This window comes from Marmota marmota, unplaced genomic scaffold (assembly GCF_001458135.2).
Source record: "Marmota marmota marmota unplaced genomic scaffold, marMar, whole genome shotgun sequence".
NCBI classification, from domain to species: domain Eukaryota; kingdom Metazoa; phylum Chordata; class Mammalia; order Rodentia; family Sciuridae; genus Marmota; species Marmota marmota.
In genome coordinates this window covers 4,139,255-4,149,863 of record NW_026000130.1, presented here as the reverse complement: position 1 = coordinate 4,149,863, position 10,609 = coordinate 4,139,255, and the positions used below count along the sequence as shown (strand labels likewise).

Genomic DNA, 10,609 nt, shown 5'->3' with positions numbered 1-10,609 from the left:
ACTGGAAATCCATATGCAACAAAATGAAACTGAATCCCTTTCTCTTGCCATGCACAAAAGTTAATTCAAAATGGATCAAGGAGCTTGATATCAAATCAGAGACACTCCATCTGATAGAGGTGGATAGAGAAGGAGGTGGTTTTCAGAGGTGGATAGAGACAGAGGTGGTTTTCAGAGTGGGTCTGATGGATCACTGAAATTGTGGAGATGTCATTCTGGTTTAGAGGCCTAGGTTCCAGCTTGGGCCACACCTTGGGTCATGTGGGGGACAGCTTGGCTTCCCTCACCGGCCATATGTCGAATGTCACCAAGGACATGGTTCTCGACGATTTCGAGGATGTAGAAGCAGTTTTACCTAATTATTGGAGAAAGAACATTGAAGGTACCAAATGGATGATCAGATATGACAATGAAAGACTTAAAAACTATTGTACTGACCTGGAAGAAAGGCATGCAGCATCCGAGCTATGGATCCAACATTAATCTGCGAATTACCGAAACGAACTGGAAGAGAAAGAAGTAGAAATCAGGCAACTGAAAGCAAGACAGTTTGTACTAGAGGATGAGTTATTGCAACTGAAGTCAGCTGCCCAAGCACTACATTCAGGAACTGATGGTGTACCATCAACCACTGCCCCGTCTTCATTTGGTCATGAGATCAGTCATTGTTCAGCTTTTCCTGGTGATGACATGGACTTCAGTGACATCATTTCAGCACAACAAATTAAGAGACTGTCAATTGAAGTTTCAAGACTTGAATTGGAAGTTGGCCATTGGAGCGCTATAGCTCAGGCACAGGCAAAACATAATTCTGATCAAAGTGAAATCTGCAAACTACAAAATACTATTAAGCTACTTGAACAAAACCGAAATCAAGACCTTGATAATCATCAAGATGAAATTGCAGTTTTGCAGAATGTATATCAACAGAAACTGGCAGAGATGAGTCACTGGTATGGAGAGGAACTAAATGACTCTGAAGAAAGAATTAAAAAACTTGAAAATCAGTTACAACAAGGTGACTCGGGAGTACCAGTAACTGATGAGTCTAAAATCTGTGACTTGCAAAAAACTATTCAGGTTCTACAAACTGAAAAACTAGAGTCTGCCAGGAAGATCGAACAACTTGAGGATCAACTAAAAGACATAAATAAACAATTATCTTTGGCACAAAATGACATAGAGGTCTTGAAGAGAGAAAAAGAGCAGCTCAGTGTGCAAAAGCAACAAACAATGGAACAGTGTGAAAACTTGAAGCTGGAATGTAGTCAATCGCAGCCTTCTGTGATGGAGCAGAAAGATGAGGAAATTAAGAATTTGCAGAAAACCAGTTAACAAATAAAAGCCCAGTTGCAGGAAGACACACACAACACTCCAGCAGACAATTCTGATAGTTTTCAAAAAACAAAAGTCAAAAATCTTCATATAGAAAACGGAAATGAAAAACACAACTATGAAACTGAAAAAGGAGTGAAAGGAATCCAAGAACAAGAACTTGAAATGCAACTTGTAAATGAAAAGATTAGATCTTTAACCAACCAGATTAATCAGCAGTTGGTAAACTCACTTCAAGTTGGTAAACTCACTCAAGCTATTCAGCAGGAAGGCATGGAGATACAAGCTCTTCAGGCAAAAATTTATTAAAGAAAACTTGATATGATCCCACCCCAGCTCTTGACTGCGTCATCACGTACCTCCCAGTCAGCAGAGGTCCAAGAGCTGAGACGATCACTGCAAGAAAAAAATGGCCACCATTAGGATGCTCCAGGAAAATAACCACAGGTTGTCTGATGCAATTGTTGCCGCCACAGAGAGAGAAAACAAAGAACACGAAGAAATGGATTCTGAAATTAAAGAGCTCAAGGAAAAACAAGATGTGTTAAAAACTTTACTGAAGGAAAAAGACCTCTTCATCCAAGCCAAAAGTGATCAGGTACTTTCTTCAAATGAAAAGCTCACTGACAAAGTGAATGAAAACGAGTTGTTGAGGCAAGCAATAACAAACCTAAAAGAGAGAATATTAATTTTAAAAATGGACATTTCTCAACTCAAAGGCAAAAATGAAAAAATGATAGAAACATCCCAAGAAAAGGAAATGGAGTATCAAGCATTACAAGAGAATAACATGAAGTTCTCTGTGATCCTGCTAGAACAAGAGTACAAGTGCCACTTCATGAAGGAGCAAGCTCTTGCCTTTGAGCAGCTGTTACTAGAAAAAGAATATGGCAAAGCTGGGGACTTAAGTCAGCTTTTAAAAGCACTTGAATCCATGCAGGAGAAGACCATCCTATTTCACCAGGAGAGAGACCAAGTCACCTTGTCTCTAAAGCACCAACAGATGGCACACCGGACCTTAGAGCAAGAGGTTCAACACTTACGTGACAAAGAATTACACTTAAAGCAGGAGGTACAAAGCCTGAGGAGCCATCTTCTAGAATCAGAAGATTCTTACACCCAGGAAATTTGAGCTGCAGAGAAGAGAGAGAGGAACCTGAGAGAGAAATTCACACTATTGAAGGAAAAGCTACTTTCCTCTTCTAATGCAAGTCATCAAGCCAGTGTGCAGGTAGAGTCCCTGCTGAAACAGGTGTGCTTCCTCTCCCAAGAGAGGGATGAGAACGCACTGCAGCTTTCGCTCTACCAGGAACAAGGAAAGCAGTATGCCATGTCACTCGCTAACCTGCAAAAGGTTCTAGAGCATTCCAACAAGAAGAAAAAGCTATGTATTCCACTGAATTAGAAAAGGAAAGACAACATACAACCGAATGGAAGGAAAAGGCAGAAAATCTAGAAAGAGAGGTATTGTTATTACAGGAACGCTTGGGAGAAGCCAACCGTGTGATGGATTCAGCAACCAGACTTACACAACAGTTCCATCGAGAGGAAGAACAGATTGAACAAAGTGAGCTCCCAAGTGAAATATTGGACGATGCCCAAAAGAAATTGATGAACTTGGAAAATGGCACAGAAGGAAAAGTGGACAAAGCCTTAATGAGAAACCTGTTCATTGGGCATTTCCAGAAACCGAAAAATCAGCGTCCCAAAGTGTTAAGGTTAATGGGAAGCATCCTGGGCATTCAAAAGGAGGAAATGGAGCAGTTGCTGAATGGAGATGATGGTGGTGTTACTAAGTGGATGACGAGTTGGCTTGCAGGAGGATCCCAATGTGTCCTCAACACACCTTTGACACCAAATGAGCAACCTGGGCTTAATAGTTCTTTTTCAGAACTTTTTGTCAAATTTCTGGAAACAGAATTTCATTCATCCATTCCATCACCAAAATTTTCTGCTCGTGCCATGAAGTTTCTAGACTCCAGAGGAAGGAGAAAGGAACGTGCAAATGTACCAAGAAGTGTGAAAGAGGCAGCAGAATTCAGAGCTGGTAAAAGAGAGGCTGTGAATCCATTCTTGGCACCGTGTTCTGCGGCTGTGCCACTGATTAGCCTAGCTGGACTTGGACCTGGTGGACCTGGGAATCTCCTTTTGAATCCCATCGCAGACTTCATGCCCACCTTTACACCATTGCCAGTGTCCCTGGACAATAGCGCCAGGGTTGTACTAAAGGACCTTTGAAAGCAATTCAAAGTGATTCTCAAGCCAGAGATGAGTTAGCACTTTAAAGAAGAAATAAACATTTTGTTCTTTTTATAAAGTGGCCTTTACAAAAAGAAGTTGTGTATTTGTATGATCCATAGAAGTACCAGGTATTTTGTCTCCCCCTCCCCATTTTTAATGTGTGTTTGTTTGCTGTAGCACTGTTTTAAAATAAATTTTTCTTTGTTTACCGTAGTCCCCTTTTTCATATGATATTTTGTTCTGATGCTATCAGGTAATCAACAGCAATAATAACTATAGCTCCAACCCCCCTTTTTAGGATTATATTTGTTAAATTTAATTATATTAAGATAAAAATGATACATTTATATAACAGAGTAGAAGAAACATCCAACCCATATGAAACCCGTATGAAAAAGATACATACCTCAGAATTTGGGCTAGCTGAAAACAAAATATGATGTAGCAAAAAGTTGTGAATTCTTTAGTTTATAAAAGAAAACACTGTATAACTACTAAAAGAAAATTAACAGTGGGAGGGCCTGAACATGAAGTTTAGTGTATTAATTCTAAGATTCTTTTAATGCAAATACTATGACACCTATCCATTTTACTTCATTGTATAAAAATCATTTGACATTCATTTTGTTTTCTAGATGTCAAATAAGTCCAGAAGGAAGATGACTTTTGTCAGACCCAAAGTACAATCACATGCATCCGTTTTAATTTGTAAGAATGTATCATTAAATATCTGGACTGTTTACATACATTGCTCTGGGCCCTTCAGTAATGCTTATAAACACATTTTTAAAAACATTTGATCAAGAAAAAAGTGGGATAGAGAAATAAAACATTTCAAAGTTTTGAAAGATGAAAAAGTTAACAAAGGGGCAATTAAATCCTTTCTTATTTTGGTAAATTAATGTAAAAGATAAATCAAAAGTTTCTAGCTTAATTCAGGTGATATCAGAGAATTGAGAAAGCAGATTATGTAGCAAATGCTTCACTGACACCTGTAATTTCTAAAACCATTAAGAATATTTTTATTAAAATTGATTCAAATAAAATTTAATATAAATTAAATTATTTAATGTAAATCATATTATAATTTATTATGAATTAATTTCAATAATTTAATTTATTTTATTAAATTACAAATTTAATTTATTTCATTAATTTAATTCATTTTATTAATTGTTTTTATTTATTAATTTAATAAAATTATGATTTACATTTAAAATTTTATTGAATTTTTTTAAGATTAGTTTAAAAATTAATTTAAATAAATTTTAATAGAAATCAAAGTATTTAATATTCATACATAATTTAGTATGAATTTTAATAAAATTAAATTTTGGAAAATATTCTCAACAGTGTTAGAAATTGCAGGTGTCAGAGAACTATTTGCTATATAATCTATTTTTTTCTCTTCTTCCATTGATGCTGTGTGTACAGCACTTCATTCTGAATGGATATGCTTTGCACCAGGGGCTCTTCAACTGCAGGCTGCTTCTGAGAAAGGCCCCTGGCAGCCTGGCTGCATCTAAGTGTCACTGCATAAGACATCTAGGCTGGGTAGATGTAACACTACTGTCATTGCATAGGGCTACACAAGTAGGTAATGCTCGGAAACTAACTTTACATGGCTGCTTGTTAAAACATTGTTATTGAGTAACAGTAACTTGCCCATACAGTATTTCTCTCTTTTAAAAAATCCAGCATGCTGCTGAAATAAACCCAAATATAAACGACCACAAAGGGTATAGTAACACTATGGTTATCAGTCTCCAAGAATATTGCTACTTTATATCCTAAAATAAATACATAGGTTTATGGTTATTTTCCCTAGAAAGCTTGGTTTTAATCTATTAATACTCTATCTTAAATGTGTTGAAAAATAGTTTTAAGTGAGTCTATAATATACAAAATATTTGCAAAGCTCTCTTTAAACACAAGACCTTATATAAAAGTTTTCTTTCCTGGGTGTACAAAGTATGCAGAAAACCACCAAAGAGTTGTAAAAATACTGAAAACTCGTCGTCTTCAGATGCAGATTCTTACACCTTAATACAAACATCGAAAAGAACTATGATAACAAAGAGTCTGTACAAATCAAATGACTAAAACATAATTTAAAAATAAAAATAGTAAAGACAATTAGAAATGTGCCCAGTTCGGGTGTCTTATCAAAAGCAAAAATAAAAAATAAAAACCAAAAAGAAGGGGGAAAAAAAGAGGAAAAAAAGTACAACAAACTTTCAGTGCTCCTCAACAATGGACTTTGAGAGGACATTCATTTCCATTTCAAAATGAAATCATCTGATGAAAAAGCTGGGTTGCGCTTATTAATTAAGGAAGAAAGCTGCATCTTCAAGGTGAGAAGGAGTGTGTGGGGGCTCTCCAGAGGCCCTTCTCCACCTGGCGATCTTGGTTGATGACAGTTACACTTGCTAACTGACAACCCTCATGAAAATGACTGCTGTGAGTTTTGTTTCGTTTTGCTTTTGTTTTCGATTTTTTGGTCTTTTGCAGACTACACTATTTCCTTAAATAGTTTGCAGAACAAAGGCTGAAGGGTGCTCCCAGGTACTGTGTGTTTAAGGCAGTACCAATGAATCAGTACATTTACAAAAGGGAGAGGGATTAGGATGCACATCTTTCGTTTTTTTCTTCATGTATTTTTTGGGGGGGCGGGGGGGGGCATTGCTTTACATTATTTCAATTAAATTCTACATTTAATTGCCAAGGAAGTCACAGGCATGAAAACCTCAAATCAAGTTTCCCCTGAATTAGGATGGACAGAGGCTGCCCCTACAGGCACCTCTGGGCTGGGAGGGGGCGTCTGTGGGAGCTCAGTTCACAGATCCTGCACACGTGCTGTACAATACTTTGGAGGCATTTGGAGTTGCAAAATAGAATATACAAGTCAGTTTCACAAAATTCTAAAAATAAAATATATCCTGGACTATCAATAAAGCATGGGAAAAAATCATATTAAAGAAAATTATCAAGAAAACCCCTTCGGGGTAATGCTGCGTGTCCTAGTCAGGGAAAGGGGCCATCTGAGGAAACGAGGGCAGGTGATCTAATATGCCAGCTCAGCCTCCTCCATGCTCATGCTGCTCTTCCAACTGCTAGCCTTGGAGGCTCCCAGGGACACGGAGGACAGGAGTGGGTCAGTCACCCCGGCAGGAGAGAGGGTGTCGTCCATCAGGATGTCTTCCAGCTTGGACCCCATCTTCACCGGGTCGCTGTAGGCTGGGCGCCCTCGGCCGCGGGCCCCAGGCTGCTGCTGAAGGCCCGGGTGCCCTCTGTGAGGTCCAGGCTGGTGCACGCCAGGTCTGCCTGGTGCTGCAGGAGGTTCTGACTGCAGATCTCCAGTACCAGCTCTTGCTTGATGATCTGGTTCACCAGATCCGGGGAGCAGAGACCCGTGGATGGAATGAGGGAGAGTCCGTGAGCCCGGGCCTGCATCTGGATTCTGAACAGCAGGTGTGGGTTGGCATGCCCCAGCTTCTTCTGCCGGCTCTCCAGCTCCTTGGCACGCTGCTGCTCTCGCAAGCTCCGGGAGGTAGTCCACGGATGCCTTCAAGATGGTTCCCTTGTTCCAGCGAAAGTTGGGATCATTTGACTTGGGAATCAAAGTACCTAGTTCTTTAATGCGGTCGTTTATGTTAATATTCTTCGTTCAATCAGGTTGTGATTGTCCTTCTACCTCTCCTTTGCCAGAGCTCTTGCTTCGGACTCTGTGAGCTCCCGCTTGATGTTGGGGAGATTGGCAGGACAGGAATTGCTGATCCTGAGGCCAGGGGTGGGTGGGTGGCTGGGGTGTTGCAGGCCTTGGCTGCCTTAAAGGTGGATCAAGTTTCCAGAGACAGGTATTGTGTTGTGTTTGCCATCTGCAAGGCGGGGTCCATCAAGCCCAGGATTTCCTCATTATAACTTGATTCCAGGCTAATGATGTCATCGATGCCATCATCCATCTGCAGCATGAAGCCCATGTGTGTGCATTCATTCTGGGCCACTCGCTCTTTACCTGTTTTGCTCTTCAAACTTATAAAACCCCTCTTTGTCACAGTTGGAGTTAAGCGTGAGCAGGGCCATGGGGCTGTTGGGCGCGCTGCTCCCCAGCACCGGTGGCATGACGCGGTCGCCCAGCTGGTTTGGACATGGCAAGCTCAGGATTTGGTTGGCATGTTTGTTTGCTATAGTGGTAGAAAAGTACTGCTTTACCTGCTGCCGCTGCGCTTGCTGTATGTGGTACTTGGTGAGGTTTTTGAGGTGGGTCTGCACCTTAGGACTTCCATGGGCACCTGGGTGGCAGAGCGAAGGGTTGTGGGTACGCTGATGTTGATGGCTGGTGTCTGGCTTGGGGGCACTCTCTGCTGCAGGAACTGGGCCACCTGCAGCTTTTGCTGCTGCTGTCTGCACTCCTGCTCCTGCATCTGTACAAGCCAGAGCTGCTGGCTTACCAAGATGCCTGATGTCAGCCTGAGGTGAGGCCTAGCATCATGGCAAAAGAGTAAGGCAGAGTAAAACTGCTCTCCTCATGGCAGCCAGGAAACAGAGAGCGGGCAGGGTAGGAAGCTTCAGGGAAGTTGCACCCTTCCAGGGCACACCTCCAATGAACCACCTCCTGGAGCAGATTCCCACCTACCTACAGTTACCACTCAGTTGTTGATTCAAAATAGGATGAAGCGATTCAGTGACAGCTCTCATGATCTCATCATTCCACCTCAATATCCCTGCATCAATCCAGGAGTTTGGGGGATACACCTCATATCCCAAAAACTGAGTTCTGCCTCAGGTTCCCAGAAGCTCGTGTCCCTTTCACAAGAAAAACATTCATTTAGTCCATTTCCAAGAATCCCCATAATCTTAACAGCTCAAGGATTACCCAAATTCTAATTCCGATATGTCATCTGAAACTTAAGAACAGACTTGATCTCCTGTAATGATCAAAAGCAAGCTACAAACATCTATTATATAATGGCAGAGGGTAAACACTCTCATTCCAATAAGCAAGAACAGGGGAATAGAAAGAAGGAATAGGATCAAAACAAGACCTAAATCCAGTCAGGAAATGTTTTTTTGTTTTCTGTTTTTTGTTTTTTGTTTTCCCCCTAGCTCCATCTCTGGCAACTAGGGCACATTGGTGAGATGTTCTCTCGAAGGGCCTGGCCAGTTGCAGTGCTCATGGCCTGTCTCTTGGCCTGGTTTTCTCTGCAGCCAGGAGTCTTCTTCATCAGACAGTCCACATTTTTGGCATCTCTTAATTCCTAGGGTCTCCATTTTAACTTTGAATTCACCTTCACAGCTTTGCGCATTGCCCTACCAAGAACTGTAGGGATTCTGACCCTGCTGCCCTTTGCCTCACCTCCCTGGCCTTCCTCTGAAATCTTAGTGGAAGATTCCATGGGGCCTCTAACTCCAATATTTTGCCTTCCTACAGAACCAGCACCACCACGTGGATGACACCAAAGTCTGCTTCCAGCTCAAAAACTAGTGGGGTCTTCTGGGACCAAGCCTACAGCAGCTTCTGAGTGCCTGGGTGGCTGAGCCTGGTGAAACACATCCTGGGAAAACAACTTTCTGTGCATCCCTGTGTAGGAGTTGATACTTCTACACCCTGAGCTTGCAATGGGCATTGTCTGGCAAATTCCTGATATGCCCTTAAGCCATCTTTCCTATTGTCTCTGGGCATTAGCAGTTGTGACACAAGTAATCCAAAATGGATTAAAGAGACTCATGGAGTGTCACAAAAGAAATTTGCAGGGACAATGTTTCTGTTTGGTACAGTGAGCATTATTTTGGAGAAAAAGGGAAACTGGTTTATAGCCCAGAATTGTAGTCTTTGCTGCTTGAAGACTGAATGATACTTGGCAAGCAGAAACAAAATGAATAGATATATTAACAATAGGCTTTCTAATATGTACACAATTTATAAATTTCATGTGTGCATGTGAATATTCTCATTTACTAAGTGTATATGGATGCATCCAGAAGTTGTTTGAGGATTAAAAAAAAAAAGACCTTTTGGGAATACAATTTCCTCTATTATGAAAAGAATATATGACAAAGCTGAAAGCACACTAGACTGAATTCAAATCCTAGGTTTTAATTAAAATTCCACAAATATATGACTTTAATAAAGTAATTTTGCTACTTCTTTGTTTCCACATCCATTTTCTCCATCATGTAGGCTATAATGATAGCCTTCACTCCTCCTTTCTGTTTATTTATCTTTTCTTTCATTTTCTTTCTATATTGTCCTAGCTAAAACTCCAAGTGTGCTGTTGAATGTAAGTGGTAGGAGCAAGGATTCCTTGATTGATGAAATAAAATTCTAAATAGTTTTCCATTAAATGTGAAGTTTGCTGTAGATTTTATTTCTTTGTTTTGGAAACTCTCTACAAGTTAATAGCTTATTCTATTTATTTACTTTCATGTGGTGCTGAGAATCAAACCCAGGGCCCCGCACATGCTAGGTGAGCACTCTACTACTGAGCCACAACCCCAGCCCTAATAGCATTTACTTCTGTTCCCAGTTTTTGAGAGGTTTTGTCTTTAAAGAAAATTGAATTTCAAAATATTCCTGTTTGATATCTTTCATGTTATCATAAAATTTTTCTTCTGTATTTTGTTAACAATGTAAATTTTATTGTTTGATTTCCAAATATTAAAACAAATTCAAACTATTAGGGTAAATTATTAGTATTGCAGGATTTGATTTGCTAAGGTTTTGTTTGTAACTTGTGCATCAAAGTAAGATTGACTACAATTTTCCTTCTTTTTTTTGTCTTAGTCACCTTTGCATTATATCATAGGTGAAATGCCTAAAAGTTTAGAAAAGGGCTGAAGGTTATTTCTTGTTAATTCTCTAGAAAAATTTGAGTAGGATTGAAAATATTTCTTCTTCAAATATTTTATAAATGTCTACTGGATTGTTCTTTGCCAGGATAGTTCCTACTATGAAGACTATTTCTGTAGGACATTAAAAACTATTCTTATTTTCTATTTCTTATTCATCAACATTCATAAGTTGTGTTTTTTA

The 10,609-nt window shown here is 39.9% G+C and overlaps 1 protein-coding gene and 1 pseudogene across 1 annotated transcript; one reads left to right on the top strand and one right to left on the bottom strand.

Moving 5' to 3' along the window:
- Window positions 1–207: 207 nt before the first annotated feature.
- Window positions 208–3,612, top strand: LOC107154519 (thyroid receptor-interacting protein 11-like). Its single transcript, XM_048784889.1, is given in 4 exon segments — window positions 208–1,319; window positions 1,647–1,746; window positions 1,748–2,699; window positions 2,702–3,612. Coding segments are annotated over 4 exon segments (3,075 nt in total).
- A 3,028-nt stretch (window positions 3,613–6,640) lies between these two features.
- On the bottom strand, window positions 6,641–8,753 carry LOC107154518 (annotated as a pseudogene).
- Between the last annotated feature and the right edge of the window lie 1,856 nt (window positions 8,754–10,609).